Source organism: Lynx canadensis, chromosome B2 (genome assembly GCF_007474595.2).
Source record: "Lynx canadensis isolate LIC74 chromosome B2, mLynCan4.pri.v2, whole genome shotgun sequence".
In the NCBI taxonomy this organism is placed as follows: Eukaryota; Metazoa; Chordata; class Mammalia; order Carnivora; family Felidae; genus Lynx; species Lynx canadensis.
In genome coordinates, this window is record NC_044307.1 from 87,370,619 (window position 1) to 87,395,313 (window position 24,695).

General features: G+C 35.9%; 1 protein-coding gene across 1 annotated transcript in view; it reads left to right on the forward strand.

Moving 5' to 3' along the window:
* Positions 1-24,188, forward strand: part of FHL5 (four and a half LIM domains 5) — a 44,081-nt gene extending 19,893 nt beyond the window's left edge. Inside the window, exons 2-6 of the mRNA XM_030315997.2 lie at positions 9,284-9,454; positions 10,288-10,462; positions 11,417-11,586; positions 15,634-15,820; positions 20,873-24,188. Coding sequence (XP_030171857.1) covers positions 9,296-9,454; positions 10,288-10,462; positions 11,417-11,586; positions 15,634-15,820; positions 20,873-21,036 — 855 coding nt within the window. The 5' untranslated portion in view covers positions 9,284-9,295 and the 3' untranslated portion in view covers positions 21,037-24,188. The remainder of the gene's footprint in view (positions 1-9,283; positions 9,455-10,287; positions 10,463-11,416; positions 11,587-15,633; positions 15,821-20,872) is intronic.
* The last annotated feature ends 507 nt before the right edge of the window (positions 24,189-24,695 follow it).

A 24,695-nucleotide genomic window follows, 5' to 3' on the forward strand; every position in this document is an offset into this window, starting at 1 on the left:
GCTGAGTCATACAAAAGGTTCTTGTTCAACTTTACAATATTATGAAATATTGTTTTTCAGAGCGGTTTTATCTTTTCCATCTTTTAATTTTATTTTTAGTGAGTGAGTTTCCATTGGTCCTTATCCTCAACAATATTTGATATTGTCAGACTTGTTCATTTTTTCTGACTCTGTGAATGTAAATATATAGTTTATTATGGTTTGCTAAACAGATCAATTCAAATTCCATGGAGTAGATTGAGCTTTCTTTAAGATCTGTCATTTAGGGGCGCCTGGGTGGCGCAGTTGGTTAAGCGTCCGACTTCAGCCAGGTCACGATCTCGCGGTCCGGGAGTTCGAGCCCCGCGTCAGGCTCTGGGCTGATGGCTCGGAGCCTGGAGCCTGTTTCCGATTCTGTGTCTCCCTCTCTCTCTGCCCCTCCCCCGTTCATGCTCTGTCTCTCTCTGTTCCAAAAATAAATAAAAAGCGTTGAAAAAAAAAAATTAAAAAAAAAAGATGTCTGTCATTTAGAAAAGAAACATGTGTTTGTATCTTTTTCCCATTTTTCTGTTAATTTTTAATTCTTATTTACTCATGGGAGTGTTTTATATATTCTGTACTCTAATCCTTTGTCCGTTATATGTGTGGCAAATATCATCTGTTAACCTGTTATTCTGTGATTGTCTTTTCATTTAAGAGTGTCTTTCAATGACCAATTTTTTTTGATTGCCAATCTGCTCATTTATGGTTTGTGTTTTGCATCTTTTCAAAAAACTTTTACTAACATGAAAGCGTAGACATTTACTCCTATATTTCAAATTTTGCTTTTCATATTGATGATTGAATTATTTTGAGTATAGTATAAGGTAGGGATCCAACTTCATTTTTTGCCATGTAAGTAACCAATTATTCCAGGACCATTTACTGAATAATTTCTTACTCTTACTAAACTTAAATTTCATTCTTTATATAATAGATCAATATTTGTAAATGTAAATATATCAAAAATAAATATATAATTTTTGTCTGATATTATTTGGTTCTGATTTGATTCATACTTGATTTGGTGTTCTCCATGCTGTTCCACTGGTCTCTTAGTTTATCCAGGTCTAATACTATATTTCCTTAATGACTTTAAGTTTTGAGATTTCATATGACAAGTCTTCCCAATATCATAAGGTTTAGATATACTGTGTTACATTTAACACAATATTATTTTTATTGCTTTCGAACATGATAGTTTTTAACATTATATTTCCCTTGTATAGGAATTCTGTTGATTTTTGTATATTGATTTTGTATCAAGAAACTTGCTAACCTCTCTTTCACTGATAATGAGCTTGAGCACAATCTCATGTTTATTAGTATTTGGACATCCTCTTTTGAGTAATGTCTATTCAAGTCCTTTGCCCCTTTATGGTATTGTCCGTTTTTTTCTTATTGACTTTTAGAATTTCTTTATGTATTCTGGATATGATTCCTTTGTTGGTTCATGAGTTACAATATTTTCTTTGACTCTGTAGTTTTTATTTTCACTCTCTTATCTAGAATCTTTTTAAAATAGTGGCCTTAATTTTAATGTAGTCCAATTTATCAAATTCTCCCTATATGGCTGCATTGCTTAAGAAATTTTTCCCTATTACAAGTTAATGAAGACATTTTCTTATATTCTAAAAGGATTAGAAGAGAAATAGCACCTTCAAAATAGTGAGTCTCCAAGTCTATGAACATGGTCTATCTTTCTACTTATGTATTTGTGTTTTCTTTATATTCTTTCAAAGTGTTCTGTGTAGGGGTTTCATACATGCTTATTATATTTATTACAAGGTATATGAGGGTTTGGTAATGGTATATAGCTTTTATTTCATTTTGTTTGCTGTTATGTAAGAATACAATAGATTTTTGTATATAAACATTTTATCTAGCAACTCTGTTAACTCACTTACAAATTCTAATTGTTTATTATAGAATCATTTAGATTCTCTTCACACAAAATCAGCCATCAGAAAATAATGACAGTTACTTGTTCTCTTTTAATTCTGATATTTTTCTTTTTCTCATCTTAGTGCACAGGCTATGACTTCTGGTATAGAACTGAATAAACGTGATCACGGGCATTCTTTTTCTGTTTCTGATCTCAGCGTAAAAGCTATCAGCATTCACCATTATATATGTTTGCTATATATTTTTAAATTACATTGAGGAAATTCCTTTTATTCTTAGTTTGCTAAGTTTTTGATTTTGAATTGAAGTCAAATTTCATCAAAAGCCTTTTCTGCATCTGCTGAGATAATTATATGGCTTTCTCTTTTATTTGATAAATGTGGTGAAATACAGTGATTCTCTTTTTAATTTTAAACCAAAATTGCATTCTTGGGATAAATGCAATTTATCATGACATGATTAACATTTTTATATGTTACTAGAGATAATTGGTTATTATTTGAGTAAAGATTGTATGTACTGAAAAATGTATTATTTATTATAAGTGTAATTGGCCTATAAATTTTTTCTCTAATGTTTTCAGATTTTGGTATCAGCTTCATGGGTTCAAAGCTAACATGTTTCCTGCTTATAATATTTGGCATAATTTATTAAGATTAGTATTATCTCTTGAGGCTTGGTAAGATTCACAAGTGAAGCCATTTTGGGCTTGCATTTTACTGTGTAAATAGGCTTTTAATAATAAATTTAGTTTCTCTGATAGTTACCAACTAGTTGAAATGTTATATTCTTGTACCAGTTTTAATATTTACTTATTTTAGAAGTTTCCTGTTTTATCCAATTTTTCTAATTCCTTAGCTAAAGTTATTCCATATAGTAATATTTATTTAGATCACCTATTTATAGTTCACTGCTTGCTTCCTCTCTGAGCTTCAATCTGAGATCAATGCTTTTTTCCCTGAAAACAGTCTTTGGTATTTATTTTAATACGAGTGTGCTATTGATATATTCAGTTTCTGATTGTCTGAAAAATATCTTTTTTCGCCTTCATTATTGAAAGCTATTTTATCTGAGTATAGATTTCTAGGTTGGCTTCTAATTTCTTTCAGCAATTTTACCTTGTCTTTCTATTGTCCAGCTTCCATTTTTTTCTGTTGAGAAGTAGGTAACTTCTTAATTTGTTGTTACACCAAAAGTAATATTTTTACCCCATGTGTTAGATGTCATTTGTCTTTGGTTTTTAGTGGTTTTACCCCGAGATGACTCAGTGTGTGTGTTTTTAGGCTGGTTGAGGTTCTTGGTTTTTGCTTTCTTTTTTTAAATTTGTAGCATGATGTCATTTGTCAGTTTTGGAGGACTGGCCATTATTTTTTCAATAAGAATTCTCCTCATATTCTCCCATAAAACGTGTAAAACACACTTTTTTACTTAGGAAGAAAAATATTTCTTGACCAAATGGCATATTGAAAAATGGAATCCAGGGGCACCTGGGTGGCTCAGTCAGTTGGGTGTCCGACTTCAGCTCAGGTCATGATCTCACAGTCTGTGAGTTCGAGCCCCACTTCAGGCTCTGTGCTTACAGCTCAGAGCCTGGAGCCTGCTTCAGATTCTGTATCTCCCTCTCTTTCTCTGCCCCTCCCACACTCATGCTCTGTCTCTCTCTGTCTCAGAAATAAACATTAAAAATTTTTAAAAAAAGAGAAAAATGGAATCCTAATTGATTTGCCTATTTGTGGTATGTCTATCATGCAATCCTTTCTATCGTTATTTTTAAATTAATTTTTATAAGTCTCAGCTCAAAACATTTCACGTACCTATTCCCAGTCATCAGTGGTCATTTCATTTTCTATAGAAAAAATATATATATGTTCAACTCCCGCTTGAAACTTAAACCACTGATGATCTCTCCCAGTCTACCTTTCTAATTTGCCCTCCAATATTTGCCTCCTTGTGCCCTGAAAGGCACTGAATAAATTACTTGCTGCTTCCCGTGCCTACCTCGCATATCCAAGTATGAATGTCTATCCTAATTCTGTTGCTCTATCTTAATGCCCTTCCCCACATCTCCAGGGAAAGAGAGGTCTGCACAGACTTCAGTTTCTGACAAGTGTCCTAGGCTTCAGTTTCTGACAAGTGTCGTTTTGAATCTAGCATTGATCTAGCATTTTTATGAGCCAGGTGATCTTGGCCTCAATAAGCTTTGGTTTCTTCTTTAAGGGGATAATATTATTCATGAGGATAATAATAGACTTCACCTAGAGGGCCATTGTGAGGACTAGAGGAAACAGTCCACATAAAGTGGTTAATACAGTGCTTGACACTCAGAAACAAGAATATGAGAGATCACTGGTAGTATTTTTATTATAAAATACCAAGGGATAGGAGAGACTGCTCTTTTCCCACCGCTACATCGATTCTGCTCTGTAATACAGAGGTCAGAAACCTGCTGCAGCTGCCACAATGATATGATTACCACAATATCTCATAGGCAAAAATCTAGTCACTGAACCCTGGACAACCTGAGCCCAGGCATTTCAAAATAGTAGAAAGCACCCACATAGGTCTGACACAGTCTGCCAGCATCAGCAGCAGCAGGAACATGTCTTCCGTTTCCCTTCCATCTTCCAGTTTATACACATGGTTTGTGTTAGCAGAGCCAAATCTGCATCCTGAACACTTCTGTAGAGGGGCCAGGAATTATTTTTAGCTTCCTGACCTCTCCAATTAGAAGGGTAAAGCCAAGGTTGAGAGAAGAAATCCATAACATCTACTGCATGATTCATTTAAAGGCCACCTTCTGCAACTTGTTCCCAGATTTTTCCTAGCTAAAAGTGACTGTGTGTCCACTTCCTATGAATTGGTAGTTTTCAAACCTCATTGGACATTAGAACCACCCAGGAAATGAAAAATACTTATTCTTATCCGTTATTTCCAGAAATTTCTGATTTAATTGGTTTGGGGTAGGGGTGCACTTCGGAAAATTTTAAACTCTAATGTGCACTCTGTGTTTAGGACTGCTCTAAATTCTTAAAACCTTTCATTTCTCCTCATCACTTCTTAACTTTTGTTTATTTATAAAATATCCTTACTTTTCCTACTATATTATAAATTCTGAGGATAGGATTTGAATCTACTATTTTATGTCTTTTACAACTTCTGGCAGATTACTTTGGAAGTAAAAAGATACTTTATGTTTATTGACTGCATGATTAAATGAATGATGTATTATGCCTTGCAAACAAAGGCATATTAACGATACCAGGCATGGTATCAGGTCCCTGCCTTGCTCTTGTTTGACATTCTCTCAAGTACACTTCTTGTGAATCTATTAATTGTGCTCAGCCTAGTAAAAATATAAGTGGATATATTGTGCACAGCATTAGCCATCTAATCAATAATTCACCATAAAATATAACTTGACACAAAATTATTCCTGGTTTAAAAAATAAGAGATCTTATTTTTTAAGAGACATCTTATCTTATTTCTAAGAGACATCATTCTCAGCTATGGAAACTATTGCCAATGAACACACATCCTTTTAGGTAGAAATCTAAAATAAAGGTGGGAACTGGAAAATGAAAGCCAAGTCCATTCAAGGCATTGGATTTCTGAGGTATTTATTTTTATAGGTTCTTTGATATATCAGTGTATCTCTAAATCAATCTTCTAAAACCCGCAGTATGCAATGATAAAAATTCTTCACTTAAACTATTGTATAATTGCAGAATGACTTTGAAATAAGTTTGATTAGAATATATTTAATTGATATATATAACCTCTTTGAAAGAAGTTTGACAAGAATGTGTAATTGATATTGATACTAGCATTTCTGAGTTTGTGTCTAAAAAAGTCAAATGCTAACTAATTGGGTTACATTGTTAGTATTAAGATTTCTTATGCTTCATAATTATAGATAAGCTTTACTCAATGATTTTAAATATTTATTTGAAAGAAAAACTTTTCCCAATATCTCTGCCAAATTAATCCTCAGATGAGGGCTTCTGAAGTAAGAATCGCATGGTTCTCATCCTCTTTCCTACAGCTTTACCTGTTCAGGAATGATTAAAAAAGCAAGTTGTTTGGTCTGCTCTCCTAGACACAGAGTTATTCCCCGAGTATTTAAAAATATTAATGTTAGGGATAAAGAAAAGGAAAAGGACAGAATGGTGTTTAGAATGGAATAATGTTAGATAAAAGGTGATATGACTGGAGAATTTTTTTGCCTCTTTTGCCTGCCCCCACCCCATCTAGCACTGCTTCTATTAAAAGTGCAAATAGTTTTAAGGTCACCTGGGCGGCTCAGTCGGTTAAGCATCTGACTTTGGCTCAGGTCATGATCTCGGGGTCTGTGAGTTCAGGCCTCACATAAGGCTCTGTGCTGACAGCTTGGAGCCTGCTTTGGATTCTGTGTCTCCCTCCCTCTCTCTCTCTGCCCCTCCCCTGCTTGTGCTCTGCCTCTCTCTCTCTCTCTCTCCCTCTCTCTCTCTCCCTGTCTCTCTCTCTCAAAAATAAATAAACATTAAACAATTAAAAAATTCAAATAGCTTTAAAAAGCTTTAGCTTCAAAGTCTTCTTTAATCCTGAATGTACCAAGGTGAAAATCTGTTCACAAGACTCACCATTTCCCAACATCAGAAGAGAACCCATACCATTCCCCCATTTGTCTTTTCCTCTTACTTTCCTGCCAAATCGAGATCAATCCTCCCTCCCTCCCTTCCTTCCCTCCTTCCTTCTTTCCTGTGTTCCAACAGCTTAACTTCCTTAAAGTCTTTCTGAGAAGGTTTCCTGACACTATATCTCCTCACCCTCTTTCTATTAGTTCCCTAAGAACTCCGTGGTTCTAGTGGAATATGCATCATTTATATGGTTATAACACCTCTATTTAAGAAACTCTATTTGGATGTGTTCATACATCCATAGCTAAATGAGAGACTTCATGAAAATGAGGGCTGAATTTCTCAGTGTATCTTTCCCAACCAAGAATAAGAAAGTGAACATTTAGTTTGTTCTCTTACCTCAAATTACATTCACCATTACCAAGTAAGAGTTAAGCTAGAAGAATCCAGACTTCAGGACGACAGGGAGTTCAAATATTACTGAGTATATATTCAATACATATTGACTTAGACTAAATCTTACTGTATAGTTCTATAAAATGCAAAATCACAAGGTTTTGAGGTGTTGAAATGACTGTTCTCACCCTACCCAACCCTCTGATGTCACCATAAAGAAAAGATGAGATAAGAAGTAAGTTTCTTCTTTAAAAAAAATTTTAGGGGCGCCTGGGTGGCGCAGTCAGTTAAGCGTCCGACTTCAGCCAGGTCACGATCTCGCGGTCCGTGAGTTCGAGCCCCGCGTCGGGCTCTGGGCTGATGGCTCAGAGCCTGGAGCCTGTTTCCGATTCTGTGTCTCCCTCTCTCTCTGCCCCTCCCCCGTTCATGCTCTGTCTCTCTCTGTCCCAAAAATAAATAAACGTTGAAAAAAAAAAATTAAAAAAAAAAAATTTTAAGTATGCTTCATTTTGTTAAGAATTCTATATGGAAAAAAAAAAAAGAATTCTATATGGAGTAAGGCCTATTATGTGGTTAGGATGGGGATACTTATTTAGAGAAATATTTATATTTATTGATATACATGGTGGTATCAATATTTATATATTTATAAAATATATAAAATGATATTGTGATGAAAGTTAAAGGTATATAACTTATTTCACTATTAAGACATAAACACATGATCATTGTAAATGTGATTAAAACTCGCATTTGAAAATCTTTCAAGGGAATCACATCTATTTTCCTCCTGTTTCCAAGTCCTCACTAACTCTCTGAGTGTGTTTGTACTCACTTGGAAGGGACAGTTCTGTGGAATTAATCAAATAGGGAATTCAATGTTCCTTGCAGATAATTTTGGCATGTTCCATTGGGAACTTTCTGGTAGGAGTTTTCATCTTTCCTGGGAAAAACTCCACATGTTCCAAATCCTCAGTCTCTTCTCTGTTAGTGAGGAACAATATAACAAAACTGCTACATACAGAATTAATGACAATATATATTCAGCAAGACAGTCTGCTGGAAAAAACCATTAAAATAGAAGGCAAAAACGTATGGGAATACAATTTAAATGTATTAAATAAAAACTAGCATTAAAAATGCTGTAAAAAGCATCACAATAACTAATTTTCTGATTTTGCTAAAATTAAAAAAACAAATTTCTGAGGTAGAGAATTAGAAAATATTCATAGCTCCTAATATATTCTAGTAAGTCCAGACGTAACGAGTCTCATTTTCCAAGAAAATCAGTGGTACTACCTTGGGGGACAATGAAACATTCGTGTTCAATGCCCAGTTAAGCTTTTTGAAATCCATATGTTTTGTTCTTTCATGCTTTCCTATTATAGAATAACTCAAGTTCTTATCCTTGCCTTGGCTTTATGTTTCACACCAGGTTTTTGTTCTGTAAGATGCTGCTATTATTAACCATTCTATATCCATATTAGTTTAGTCCTAAACCTTGGAGAAGCCTGGAGTTCTTTTCTACCACTGATGGTTTGGCTGCACTTTTACATCTGGGCAATGGTTCAACAACAGTCATAAAGACCTAGCACTTGGACCAAATCCTACCGGCTCAGAAATTTTATTTGCCAACTTAGTGTGGGCCATCTAAATGGAGATGCCCAGGAGGCAAGTGTAGCTTTAGCTACAGATTTTGGAGTCAACATCATATTTGGGGAGGTTGAAGCCACAAGTAAGGAGGATGTCCCAACAGAAAGTATGTAGCACGGAATATCTTAGGACTAACGTGCAGAAACCTCATTAGGTGCCCAATAAAGATTTGAGAAATAAAAGAATGGCCTAGAAAATGACAATGTACTTGATTATCAACTTCCATTGCAGTTAGAGTAAAAGAGACTGTTGTGATTTCCAAGGAACTCTCCTCCAGAACTCTCCAGCAAGTTAGTAAGTGATGACAGTTAGTGAAAGCCCTATCAACAGTTCGTATTTATATCCTTGGGGTGAAACCATCCTCTTTCAACACCTATCACATTCTTATTGAAGTTCACATTAGTGAATGATGAATAAAAGATGTTTTTCACAATCTGGCTGCAGGCTTAATGCATTTTGTTAACAAAACACACAGGAACTGCCAAAATAGGAGAGTAGCCTTTCCTAAATCACTCCCAAATGTCATCATGACTACAGCATATTTTCCTAGTTGGTGGGGGTTTTTTTGTTTGTTTGTTTGTTTGTTTTGTGTAAGACACAAATTGATTCAAGTGCTTGACTCCTATTGAGGCTTTATAATTTATCTTAGAAAAAAAACTGTTTTTATGAACATGAATCATTTTCTTATTCATAGGACTGAACCAAAATGACAACTGGTCAATTCGATTGTCAATACTGCACAGCATCACTTCTTGGGAAGAAGTACATACTGAAGAATGACAATCCATACTGTGTTTCCTGTTATGATCGTATTTTTTCTAACTATTGTGAGGAATGCAAAGAACCAATTGAATCAGATTCCAAGGTAGGTCTCACTTCAATTCCCAGAATTATTGCATGCAAACAAGCAGACAAATGCTTTGGAATGCCTTGTTTCCTTTAGTACTGACTATTAATACCACATTGCTCTATTTCTGGGTATAAGCATCTTCAAAGTTACCATCGGTCACCAGATACTATGCTCAGCACTATGAAATATGACATATACTTTAATCTTCACAGTGATCTTAGAAGATAGTTTAAGATGCTAAAGACTAAAGAGGTTCAGTTATTTGCCCAAAGCTACACAGCTAACATGTTGATTTATTTCTGGAATGACAAGAGTATAAATGAATAAATACATAAATAATTGAAAATTTAAAGTTTCAAAAATCTATATCTTCTGACTTCAAATCAGCCTCATCTCCACTAAGTCCATTGTGCCCTGACACGGTCCATTCCTCTCACAATGCACATTATTGTATTTTTTTCCTTTTTTTTTTTTTGTCTTTGTTGTGGTGTTGGCATTTTGTTTAATCTCAGACAATAATAGGATATCACAACGTAAAGATAAGAATCATTCCATGAAAAGCCCCTCTTATAGCTTATGAAAAGGAGTGAGAGGAAATTTGAAAAAGTAGGAAAAAGTTCACTTATTTTCCATCTGTCTTTACTGACCAACTAAGAAAGCCCAGGCTCTAGCTCTTAATTGCCCCAGAGAGTCTCCTCTCTATGGGTAATACTATCAATGACAACTTTTCCTCAAGCTACCAGCACAAACTACTGGTACCAGAGTCCCAGGAGTGTTCAGTTTAGTCTTATAAAATGACCTGTTTTGTCACAAGCACATTTAATTAACTCGTATTTACTGTCTCGAAGGATCTTTGTTACAAAGGCCGACACTGGCATGAACAATGCTTCAGTTGCGCCAAATGCAATCACTCTCTGGTGGAAAAGCCTTTTGCTGCCAAGGATGAGCGACTGCTGTGCTCAGAATGTTATTCTAACGAGTGCTCCTCCAAGTGCTTCCACTGCAAGAAGACCATCATGCCTGGTGAGATCACAAGGGAGTTCAGGTCTCTAACGGAAGCTGTAACACTTTGAATTATGCCCAAGTATAGGAAGAGTATAGTAGCTAAGAAAACCCTACTTTTGAGAAAGACATCTATCTTGCTATCTCTTGATTTCACTTAGTGTATTTCAGAAATAAAAAGACCATTTTGTTCTGTTTTGAATGGGTAAAATACAGCATTCTATGTATTTTTGTAAAGTTAATTCATACAGGCATTTTCAACCACAATCTGAGCCATAAAGATGAAATCTAAACCAATAACACTAACAGTGCATTAAGCAGCGGTTCCTAGGCATAAACAATGGCATCAGGAAGCATAATCCATCATAGGAGAATGGGGCCAACCATCATTTTGTAGCAGGACAAAATATAGCTTGAGGGTCAGTCATCTTTATTCCTTCTAGGGAAGACAAGGATTCATGTACATGATTATACTTTCAGGCAAGCACTTTTGCAGTTTTGATTCTGTACTAAATCCCTCTGGACATCAGCATAACAACACGGTTCTCTCTCATTTTCTTATTATGAATTCAAAAGAGTTTCTAGAAGACCATAACTGCACAACATCCATCCTGAGAGTTGGTGCCCCAGGCATTCCTAATATCCCAATACTGATAATTATGGCCCAATCTATCTAACCCACATGCAGCCTTTCAGAGTCTCCACTAGTTGTACTTTCAAATCTCAAAATTGTAGCTTACACAGCATAAGAGTTTTCAGTAAAAGAGCAATTCATCATCATCATGGCTGAGCTCTACCTTTTCTTTTTCTTTTTCAGATAAATGTTTTAGAAACCAACAAAACACTATTTTTTCTATAAAGACAATTAGCTTATCATCTTAATGTTAAAATATATATTCTAAATAACTTGACATATCTTTACTTAAAAAAATGATGTTTCATTTGTACTAACAGTTTCTTATTTGTGGGGTACAGGTTCCCGTAAAATGGAATTTAAGGGAAACTACTGGCATGAAACCTGCTTTGTGTGTGAGCATTGCCGACAGCCAATAGGAACTAAACCTTTGATTTCCAAAGAGAGTGGCAATTACTGTGTACCGTGTTTTGAGAAGGAGTTTGCTCACTACTGCAGCTTTTGTAAGAAGGTAATTATCTACAGGGGATGAAGCTTGTGGATCCTTCCGGACCATTGCTTTTTAACTTCATTCTATATTTGGAATGAACTGATACTATCATGTTATGTCTGTCTTTACACATTCATGTTACTTTTAAATTCCAGCATGTCCAAGAGCACACTGCCTGCCACAGTGAAGATGGCCACCTATTTTTATCATCATAAAATTCTACCCAGAACATGACTTTAGTTCCAAAAGCTATAGATATTCCAATTCCATTTGCTGCTGTTACGTAAGATTTCATGTATTCTGGTAGAGGACACACATCTCTTGTTGAATACAAGATACTTCTTAGAAAATAATTTTTGATCCCTTTCCTTTCAGATGAATATGAATTTGTCTCACAGAATCATTAAGGGAACCAATTTAAACAGAATGTTTAACTTCTCACATTATGTCCCAGCAACACAAATGTCTTCTTGGCTTGAGGCTTTTATATTTCTAATGAGTAGACAGGTAGACTCAAGAGAGTGACAAGACCACTAGAGAAATTCATTAGACATACAGACAGAAAAAGGAATAAGGGTGGCAAGTGGTTTCCTTTGCTTCAGTTCCAGAGTGTCATTTACAGCCTTTTGACTTGGATACCCATTGAAAACATATCTTCCAATAAGAAAAAAAGTCAAGCTTTTCAAGTAAACTTTCTCCAATTCTTTTTTTATGTGAAAAAGTCACTCCTATCACTTTGATAAAACCTGTTTGTATTTCATAAAATAGATATTGATGTACTTGAAGAAATCCTTGACCCATGAGACATCATAAGTTTAAAGTAACACTATAAATTGTGATGAGCATGCAGTGTTGTCTAAACATTTTTGATCTATGAGCTGCTTTGGCAGATCTCAAGACTATTTATATAATTGCATCTGGACAGCTAGAAGTCTCATTACCTCTTTCTATGGGAACATATGCACACAGTAACTTTCTACATATGTTTAAAATACGAGTACTGCATTTGCAGAGGCATCAATAAACTCCTAAATTATAATAATTGGATTATAATCTTGATTATACTATAATGATGGCCGAAATTACAATTGATAGTAACATAATGTAAAACCATCTTAAACCCGGAGACTTCCTTCATTCTACCAGAAACACTGACTTTAAAAATGGCTTTATAAGCAACCCTCAGATGCTATGAACCTGCGATATATGAAACTCAGAAGACTCACCAGGGTCAATGGCAAGCATTTTAGAAACAGATTCTTGGAATAAAATGGTAGGTTGATCTTACTGTTTTGAGGGACAATAAATTGGCCATGTTCAGGTCATTTTTCTTAAATACTTAAGCTGAAATATTAGTGCAACCTGTTGGAATTACCTCAAAACCATTTATTGGGAATGCAATATAAACTTTCTTTCAATGCTATAAAGATTCAGAGGGGGAATTTCTCCAGTACATCAGTGCTAAGTACTATTAGAGAGTAAAGCACTGGCATTTCCCAGGTTATAGGAGCCTGTCCTATATTTAGGACATGATCTGAAGTCATGAAAACTTTGTGAAATATTTATATTGGGTAGTAGACAGACCACAACATGCCAGATTGTTTTCTATTTAATTTTTAAAACCACAAGCCATTCAAGGAAAGCTGGATATAAATGTTTTTGATCAAGATGACCCAAGCTGAAGAAAAACAATTTGTTTCAACTCAAACCAGAGACCAAATATAACACAAACAAAATAGGCAAAAAATACTTAAAAATCAGGCCCTTAGAACTTTTTTCATAGATTTTATTTTGTGAAACTAAAACTTGTTTTCTACCAAAAACAAGTAACCTCAAACTACAAGTGCTTTAAATTCAAACTCCTCGAGCTTCCCAGAGTGTCCTGTGATTCATTGGCTCTTGTCTACTGAGCACAAAACCAATACTGCGTCCACTTTGCCAGAGAAGAAACTTGTTCCAAATCCTGGGATCAATCAGTGGCAAACACCAAACCTAGATGTTAGACTTCATCTTAGCCCGCGTGCCTCTTCAAAAGGAACATAATCACAAGCAAACTATTTTTAATGTTCCAGAGTTTCTTCTTCCTAATTAAATAGTCTTTGGTCTATATATCAAGTTTTATTTTGCTGTGAATACATTTTTCAAGTGTTGAGTCTTTTAAGCATTGCCTGCTAATAATTTGACTGAACAAATGAAAGGAATCTTCAATTCTGCTGTGCCTGCGGTAAGGCATTTGAAATCAGTAGGGGGTATTTTAAATTGCTTCAGTTCACACATGCCATTATGTTTCCCATTTACTTATTTAGAATAGTATACATTTTTTTCCTTTAGGAAAAATAACTTTTCTATTAAATATCTTTAATGTTTAAGAGATTTGTTGGAAGGCTTAAAAATATCTTTAGCATAATCTTTTCTTTTTTTTAATATTTTTTAACCTTTATTTAATATTGAAAGACAGAGAGAGACAGAGTGTGAGCAGGGGAGGGGCAGAGAGAGAGGGAGACAGAATCTGAAGCAGGCTCCAGGCTCTGAGCTGTCAGCACAGAGCCCGACGCAGGGCTCAAACTCACAAACCGCGAGATCATGACCTGAGCCGAAGTTGGACGCTTAACCGACTGAGCCACCCAGGCACACCTAGAATAATCTTTTCAAAAGCTTGTGTCATAGACAACATTTTTAAATTTTTTCAGCAATGAGATGGCTTTGCATAGGTTCCACATTTTCTATATCTAGTGAATTTGGATACAACGATCACAGGAATCATCTCAGATACCACATGAGCAAATTCCAGTTTCCACAGCTACTCCAGGAGCTCAATAGCCATGGATTCGAAAGATGCTAGGACTACAAAACTGCTATCCAAGAAGAGTTGTTCAATATTTACCCATCTGATTCTAAATAAAGATATCTCAGCCTTTTAAAAAGTACTATTCGTGGATTGAAAAGACTTATATAAGCCAGTTTAATCCATGGGGATGGATATATACATATATATATATATATATATATATATATATATATATATACATACACACACACACACACACACACACACACGTATGTATGTATGTATGTTATGGAGGAATAATAAGCTTCTCTGACACAACCCTAGCACATCACACATTAAGGTTCAACATACAAGCTGTGTTCATTACTTAGAGTTCCAAAGCTGAAAACCCACGCAGTTGCCACAGCACCCCATTTGTACTAGAGATAATACTGGAACTGCTATCCAAAAGTTTTTCCCTTTGGTGTTTATTCATTAATTCAGCAAGGACTAACCAACTGCCATTAGTGGAAACTAACCTTGTCTCAATATTATATTACTGGTTAAGTATAGAGGCTATGGAGTCAGCTTAGGTTTGCATGCTAGTTGTGTGACCTGACAAGTGACCTGGCCACTGTAACCCTCAATAGTTTCTCACCTTTTAAAGGAGGAAAAAATAAGAGTCTTGGTTATGTCGGGATGTTAGGAACATAAGAAAAGGCCATCCCTTAGCACAGGACTAAGGACTGAAAACACACTTCAGAAATATTAGTCATTATTAGTGGATGATGGTGCTTATCAATAATAGTCAGGGTTGCTTCTGCTGGAAGAAAGGTTTCAGGGAAAAGTAGCTTTTTTCAATATCCTTTAAAGCTAGACATGGAAGTAAGAACATGGTATAGAAAATATCTTCGTTCTAATGGTAGACCTTTGAAGACCAACATGAAAGTTAAAGATTAGAAAAGGAATCAGGGCTCTACTTCTTTTTCATTTTCCTGAGTCTGTTATGGCCCTAGTTCTTTTCTATTCCACAATAGGAGAAAAATTAGGATATATATATATATATATATATATATATATATATATATATATAGTGGTTTTTTTTTTTGCCAGTTCTACTTAATCCTTATAGCCTTTTGATTCTCATATTGACTCAAAAAAAAAAAAAAACCACAGGGAAAGGACATCCTGACACAAGGGGATGGAGTAACCCAAAGTACACTCATGGGCACAGAAGAGGATCATGACAGGTCTGAATTGTAATAGCTTCCATGGTCACTGCCTTTGTGGTCCTTTGGCAGGTGGTGACTTCAGGTGGGATAACATTTCGTGACCAGCCATGGCATAAAGAGTGTTTTCTATGCAGTGGCTGTAGGAAAGAGCTCTGTGAAGAGGAGTTTATGTCCAGAGATGATTATCCATTCTGTGTGGACTGCTACAACCATCTTTATGCCAAAAGGTGTGAAGCCTGCACCAAACCCATTACTGGTGAGTTCTTCAGTTTAATATGGTCCGTTAATGGGACAGCTGTGGCTATGTAGATGCTTTATAGTTAATTTAGAAAAGGCAAGTAAAATATATATATATATAATCTTATATATATATATATAATCTTTCCCATATATATATAATCTTTCCCTTATATATATTATCATATATATATATATATATATATATATAATCTTTCCCTTATGTTTCTTTTTGAGATACACACACATGGGTATCCATATATAAATAGAAACATTACACAGACCCCTCAAGACAAATGTATAGCGTAATTAGGGTAGCCATGTTCTATAGAGGGTAATTAATACTAAACCTTATGGAGGAGCGCCTGGGTGGCTCAGTCAGTTAAGCATCTGACTTCGGTTCAGATTACAATCTCAAAGTTAGTGCCTTTGAGCCCTGGTTAGTGAGTTCAAGCATCAGGCTCTCTGCTATCAGCACAGAGCCTGCTTTGGATACTCTGTCTCCCTCTCTCTGCCTCTCCCCTACTCACTCCCTATCTCTCTCTCTCTCTCTCTCTCTCTCAAAAATAAATATTTTAAAAATAAATAAATAAACGTAATGGTAATGACTGTAAGTAATAGTTCATGGAAAGAGGAGAACAGGATACGCTGAGAGCTCAGAGAAGAACTTCACAAGGAGGCCTGACATTTAAAGATTTGAATGGGAGGAAGGGATACTTATAAATACAAATCCTACTTAATTTCCAACAAGGGCAAAGGAACCCTAAAATAGAAAAGGTTTTAATTAAATGCAAGGATTGTACAAATCTGAAGCTGTAATAATTAGGGTAGCCAGGGTCAGGAATTAATTAAACTTCATTTTAAGATGCTTCTAACAAGTGTATCATTCTGTTTTCTCTCTATTCACTTATGAGACATTTCAATTATGAATAGATGAAATAAAACAAGATAGCATTCTGATGAAAGAACAGAACACATGTGACATGATTTGAAAATATCACAAATGATAAATTGATCCAATTACATATATTTTTCAAGGTAAAATAGTGCATTATATTTTCCTCAGAGATACTTCTGAAGAATGCTAATCCTATAGTAAAATTTGAAGTTGGCATAACCTGAGAAAACCAGCAGCTTTTCTTTTAGGCATTTATAGTCACCTAATAATGTGTCAGAACTGTACTTCTCTTCCCATTCCTTGTATTCTTAGATCATATTTCATTTCTTTTAGTTCAGTTTGTGTAACACAGTATTAAAGATTATTTTATCCTTTTCCTCCTCCTCCATCTTCAAATATATCACAAAATAAAAGTTAACTCTTCAAAGAAAGAAAAAGTGTTTCACTGCAAACCCAGCTTGGCAGGTTTTCACTGACTTACAAGGGGAAGGAGAGAGTTACCCAGACAAACAGACAAGGTCCCATTTGCCTGCACAGGGCACCATGTTTTCCAGAATCTCACATGGTTCATGGCTATATCTGGCTGGCAGGTGTGTTTTGTTTGGCCTGCACGTTTGGAAACAACTCATGTAAAACTCCTCTCTGCGGTCAAAAGTAAACGAAGAGCCTGCCGGGGATGAGCAGACTACCCTCACATTCCCCTGCCAGGTCTCTGTCATAGGCTCAGTGGCTGCCCCGTTGCTCTGTTCCTCACACCTTGTCCCCATCACTCAGCCATGTCACCTTCCCAGTCCTTGCATTGGATTGCATTGGCAATCCCAGACTATCAGGCTCTAAAGCTTGAACTCTTAACCACTCTGCTCTCCTGCCTCTACACATCTGGCAACCCCTTAGTCAAAAGACTAAGCCACTATATCCACCAGTTTTGGTTAGAAAATGGGGCTTCCAGAAATGTATCAGTACTGAGAGCTCAACAATCTCCGTAGAATCTGCGATTACTGCCCAATGGATGCATTTGATTTATTCCATGACACTTTTCTTGAACTATCCAGAAAAAAGGGAGGACTTCCATGAGGAAATGAGAAAATTAAATAATTCAAAATGGGTTGAAATTTTCCTGGGTACTCAGTGGCTAATGCTGACCTGCAAAGAGCCTACCACGAGCCCTGAACTTGAGTTTCAATTCTGATCTATCACAGATTCATGTATCTAAGTGATTTTTTTTTCTGTTGGATTGTTTCACATCAGTATCTGAGCCTAGCTCTTTCAGGCTCAGACCAAAAAAAAAAACACATTGTTCTGCATGTAACATAAGGATGATCAGGAACCACAGATTTGACCCAAAAGTAATCCAAATACAGGATTATGTATTTAATTTAGAATAATCAGTCTTATGATAATTATCTTAATCATAAGCTTTGCAAGAAGTAGTGTTTCTTGAAAATTGAGCATTTGAATTAATGTACCATAGGGAGTTCTTATACGGCCATAAATTTATCTGTTGGAAGTTGCACATTCATGCAAACAATGTGCCAACCTAAGAAACTATATTAGAATATTTCAAAATACATTTTTTTCAAAATACTTTTTTATATTAACTAAATCTATCTGTGAGTCTCCAGATGTGATTTTTTTAAATCCCATCAGAATAAATTCAATTCATTTGAACAAACTACAAACCTTTCTACAAACCTTTCTTTTTTTTTCTCTTGCCCTCTAAGATAGGATTAACCTTTCAAAGTTTCTGGGTTAAGTGAAGCAGCTTGATGTAGTGGGAAGTGCTCTGGACTAGGGAGTAAAAGACTTGGTCTTGCCTCTGGCCCTGACTACTGTGTGGCCATGGGTAAGTGACTCACCACTGAGGTTCTCATTTGCCTTACTTGCAAATGAGGAGTTGAAGAGGATCACGTCTTACCCTTCTTCCATGTTTATTTTGAGTAAAAGGAGTTTCAAATGTTATTTGAGAAAAGAATGCTAATGTTCCTGGTTATGGTCTTTACAATAGATAAATTCAGACTTACTCTGGTGAAGTTAAGAGCATAGGCTCTGAAGCCAGATGGCCTAGGATTGAATCCCAGATCTGCCATAAACCAGCTGGCTGATTTGGGCAAGTGCTTGAACCTTTCTGTTCATCAATTTTTCTCTGCCAAGTAGGGTTGATGATAATATCTTTTCATAAAGGTAAGGTCAGAGTTGTGAAGCAATATAAGTAAAGGGCTTAGAATAGTGACTGACTTGTGGGGCACCTGGGTGGCTCAGTCGGTTGAGCTTCTGACTTCGGCGCAGGTCGTGATCTCACGGTCTGTGAGTTCAAGCCCTGCGTCAGGCTCTGTGCTGACAGCTCAGAGCATGGAGCCTGCTTCCATTTCTGTGTCTCCCTCTCTCTCTGCCCCTCCCCCTCTCATGCTCTGTCTCTCTCTGTCTCAGAAATAAACATTAAAGAAAAAAAAAAACAATAGTGACTGACTCGTTTTCAAGTGCTCAACAAATGCTAGCTCTTATTCTACAAAATATTCAGTAATAAATGAAGCCAAATAAAACAGGTGCCAGAGACTTATTTCCTGGGGGACTTCCTTACTGTAAATGACCCTCATGACCTGAGGGAGTAAATGCATCCAAAGTTGAAACAGTTTGTAAACATCTCACATACTGAGTCAGGCCTTCCTTAAATTCCTACTACCAGACGCTTCTATTTCTCTCTTTGTAAAATTCTAGAAGAATTATTTTTACATTTACCACTTGTTCAGGCTTACCTAATAAAATCAAGAAAAACTCATGAGCATCAAAATTCAAGATGTGTAATAATTAGTTTTATGAACAAAGATGATTCATGCATATATAGAACATGATTCTTGCAGTCAGCTTATTAATGTTTTGAATAACATTCAGGGAATTAATTGGTTCATTACTGATTTACTCTTATTAGCAAGTAATGATAGCATCATAAATAAGTGAGCAATAAATTTAATCAAGGAAAGTAGAGAAATTTGATGTACATTTATTTATGAACTAGTAAATTATATGTAAAGACATCAAATAACACTTCTAGTATGAAAATAAAAGTTCATTATCATATTTAAGGAGAGTTTATCTGAAATAGAATGCTTATTCACCTTTTTTGCTTCCCCAAATGTAATATTTGGAAACTGTATGTGAATCAACACATGAACTATTTAAGCCTCACTCTATGGGTAAGGAGCAAATCACAGGAAGTTCATAGCACTATGATCACTTGGAAAAACCTTGGCAAATAAAGAAAGGCCCAAGGCATCCCAACTCCTTCCCAATCCCTACACCTTTTCTCCTTTTCAATGCCTCAAAATCAATTATTTAAATTGTAACCTGGATCCATATTAGGGGTATAGAAAGAGATTCTCACTGAAGACTCAAATTCTTCTACCTTTCATAGAAATGTTACAGCTAAAGAAGCCCAGATTGAAATGGTAGAGGCTGATAAAGTACTTCTTAGAGACTAACCATTGGATAGCATGGCCTCAGTGGCCAGTGTGATCACATTCACAGATCTTTGTTGCAAGCCTGGGCTAAAGTTGTCTCTGGGCAAGGTAGTAAGGTTGTCATGTTAGGTTAACTCCACGATAGTCTGGATGAAATTTTCTACTTGGGGCTTTTGGAAAATTGTGCCCCACACCACAATATGACCATGGAACTTTATCTGAAGCAAAATTGACCATAGGAATAGAGGTAACAGAACTAAAAGTCATTGAAACACCAGGCACTAGGCTAAAAAGTATACATTTATTTTATTTTATCTTCACTTTGCTTCTAAGAAAGCAGGAAGAAGATATTCATACTTAGGTATCTCTGACTTCAAAATCCATTCCCTCTTCCCACGGCATTCTACTGTGTTTCCTTATCTGTCTTAGGCAATCTTCATCTGTTTCCAAAAATACCTGGTTTGTATATTCAGATTCTACCTACTTGTGTAGATTACAGAAAAATTTGACTGAGAATCAGGCTGGATCTCAAGGGGGAACTTGCCCACGGCGACATTCCCAGATGGACACAGGGGCATGGGAGGCAGCATTCTCTTCTAGGTTACTTGCCTCTACATAGACTTGCTCATTGCTGTTATCTCCAGTTCCTAGAAGAGTACCTGATGGAATGCTTAATCCCTTCATTGAAAGAATATTCTTTTCCGCAATTCCTTTACAGGTCTCAAAGGTGCCAAGTTTATCTGCTTTCAAGACCGGCAGTGGCACAGCGAATGCTTCAACTGTGGGAAGTGCTCAGTTTCCTTGGTGGGGGAAGGCTTCCTGACCCAGAACAAGGAAATCTTTTGCCGCAAGTGTGGTTCTGGAATGGACACTGACATCTAGAGGGAGACAGTCTGTCCTCACCTGAAATCCACCTTGCTTTTGTTCTCACTAAATCCAGAACTTGCTTGAAGTTGCATTTATGACTTACGTTTTACCAATATTAGAGTTTATAGCAGAAGGGTTTTTGCACACATTCTGATTGAACTGTGTCATAAAAGCTCAGAAAAAGCATAGTCTAACAGAAATGAATATATCTATCCTAACTCACAAAGGCATCTCTCCTTGCAAAATACTGCACTCTGCTGTTAAAAACATAAGAAAATATCTCTTTATTGTAACCAACAATATGACCTATACCTAGAAGTCATGGATGCTATTACTGAAGACTGCTGTTTTTAAAACTGCAGGGGGAAAAAGGAAATTAAGAGATCAAAGTGAAAGGCATACATGAAGCTAATGTTTGCATTCTTAGATAGCTAGCTATAAATAATATGATAGCTTGGCTATTAATGGTGGAAGAACAAAACTGATCAGGGAAAACTGATTAACAATCATCCTACTTGAGAACTGTGTCATTTTATCATTCTTTTATTCACACACACTGACTTTGGACTTGCAAAGCTGCAAATTTGCCCTCATCCACACTGCTTCCACAGCTGGTTGGTTTCATGCTTAACAAATAGAATTGAGAATTTGGACACTACGGCTCTCATACTCTGCATGGATATAAAGGGGTCCCCTCTCCCTAGGGATAGTCAAAGCATAGATTTCAACACATTTTGTATCAATTGCATTTTCAAAGCTCCCAATGATTTTTCTAAATACTTACAGATTCCATGAAAGAGAAGTCTATTCTTTCAAATGAGCTAACCAGGAAAATCATTGTCCCCAAAGGCAAACCTTTAAAGTAAATAGATCATTAAGTCATCACTCGTGGAAATGAGTTTTAGGGAAGGGATTGAGCGTTGGAACATGACTTTCATCCAGATATCTAAAGGCATAATAGAATGCATAATTAGCTCTGAGCTTCATGCATTTTGCCTTCCAAAATTACATAGATGACTAATGGGAAGACATAAAAGTGGGCTTTAACAAAATCTAGTAATAATAAGAACTGAAAAAGATTAATTCACTGCTGATAATTCAGGACCTGCAAAGCAGTACAATAGAGTAATATGGGTTGTAGATGAGCCCTCCCCACCGTTCCTCCACACCCATGCCATCCACCTCACCCCATGCCAACCATGCCCCAGAGTTCCAATCTTCTGCATGGCCCAGAGGTACACTCCCAACCTTAGTGGCCATTCTACAAATAAGTCAGTGTTTATTGGTCACAAGAGAAGCAACAGCCTTAGTGAAAAGCCTATCACTATATGTGTATCTTTCTACTAGACATCGACTGATCATGGCCCTACCTACCTGTTCCTGGGCAATGTTTTCCACATTATGTGGGACAAATGGAAAGCAAACTTTTTTCTCCATGGTCAATTGTTATAGTGCCACATGGTTGGGGTAGGAGGGGGTCAGAAGAAGAAACCCACACAGACATAACATTTTTATAAGTGTCTACTCTCAGATTACTGTTAAAGGTCCTGATTAAAATCTAATTATATGATGTGGCTGATTACAATGATTAAAATCGTTTCACAGGAGATTCCATTAAAATTGTTATGGAAACACAATTTTTGAAATAGCTTAAAATGCAAGGACATTTGGAGATGATAACAATTTAGAGCCACTAATAAAAGGTCAGGCTACAAAGGCTCTTTGAAAGATATAATTGTCTTTGTTTTGTAGTAACAATGCCAAGATAACCGATTATAGATAAGCATGCAAAATGTACTGCTTTCTGAGTCAAACAATTAGTAATGTTTAAGCATTTTGCCTTGTGTGTGGGCTGAGCTTGCATATGATCAGGCTTGCATTGTATCTGTGCAACTAAAATTCACAAAATCATTTCTGAGATAGAGATTCTGTTATCCTTTGATACATATACTTAAGTATATATTTTTCACATATAAATAATTCCATATATAGAATAAAGCTTCGTTATCACATATGTATTAAACACATACTGTGCTCAGAGTTAAGAGTTTGAGCTGTTGTGGTTCTGGGGTGGTGGGCGGGTAGACCAGGGTATGGAAATGCAAAATTGCCAGATGTAGAGATCTTTCCCCACAGCTGATAAACAGCGCCACTGTGGACATAATATACATATACAAAACAATTAAGAAAGAAGACCTCATTAGACTGCCATACACACAAAGATAAAAATGAAAACCTTATACTGTATACTGTAATTGATTTGGGGTCAGTAAAGAGAAAAGCTCTCTAACTGACCTATCCGAAGATGGAACGGACTGCCTCAGGAAGCAGTGGGCACCCAGTGATTCAAGGAGTGACATCTGCACAGGCAGGAAAGCAGTTAGAAGCAAATCCTGTGGGCTACTAACAACCAGATGGCTTGGAAGTAGCAGAGAGACTGTGCCAAAGAGCAAGAAGAAATGAGATAGCTAAAAGAGAAAAGGTCAGATGAAGACAGATATTAACTCTTAGCATAAAAGCTTTATATTTGATATAACAGGCAATAGAAAGTTACTAACTGCTCTTAAATAGAGGAGAAAAGCATTATGACAGTGTTTGAGGAACATTATACTAATGATTCTGTGTGGCCTAGAACTGAAGAGGGCAAGGTTCCAAAGGCTAAGTCTCTTAATGCAGTAACACATTTGGTTCCTGGCTACAGAAAAGAGAAAAGAAGCAATAGCTAATGGAGGCAAAGAGCTATATTTGTTGATACAGCTGAAAATACAAGTCAACAAATCAAAATGTTTTATGTTGTCATGTTAGGATTAAACATGACAAAGAAAAAGGCAGAGAGGAATTTCTGTTTCTATAATAACAAATGGGGTGGCCAAGGTTTCAATTTTCACTTAACAAAATCATAAACATGTTATATTGGAACAATCTAGGTCCATTGGTTACCTGAAGTATGATAGGGGTGCCATGATAGATTCAAAACTTAGTCACTATAACTTTAAAAGAAACATTAAGAAAAAAAAGAAACATTAAGTTGTACATTGGAGTGAAAGATTGGTCAACCATTGTGAAAATGTATAACATTGTCACAAATGGCCTTGGTTAAAAATCGTTGCAAAATATAGAACCACAAATGAAAAGTTAACTCAAAAACATTTGTCTGATGTTAGTAATACCACTTTTGAATTTAATAAAAAAAGCATTTTTAATATATTTGATGTATTGATAATAATTCATATTTTAAATAAAATGATTGCTACACTATGTTTTAGATCTATTTATTGAGCACATAAATTATTATCAAACACATTTATAGATAGATGTTTGTTATTGGGATAATACAGTTTTTACTTGTTTTACAAATTGTCATTTTCAGAAGTTTCTTATACTGAATAAATTTGCATAGTACAAATTTCTCAAATTGTTTTTAGAGACTTATTTTTTACATTAACTGTACCAATATGGAGCAGCTTTGTGGTGCTTCTACTTCTATTACATAAGGTAGCATGATGACTTTTACCTTCTTGTCCCAACCATTTTTACAACACTCAAATTAACTATATATTCAGATATCATTTCAGGGCATTAATATAAAAATAGCATAACTGAATTCTGTCTGATCCAAACAGTAATGCCTCTCCTGTTAAACTAAGGGAAACACATCTGTGCTCTTCTTTACA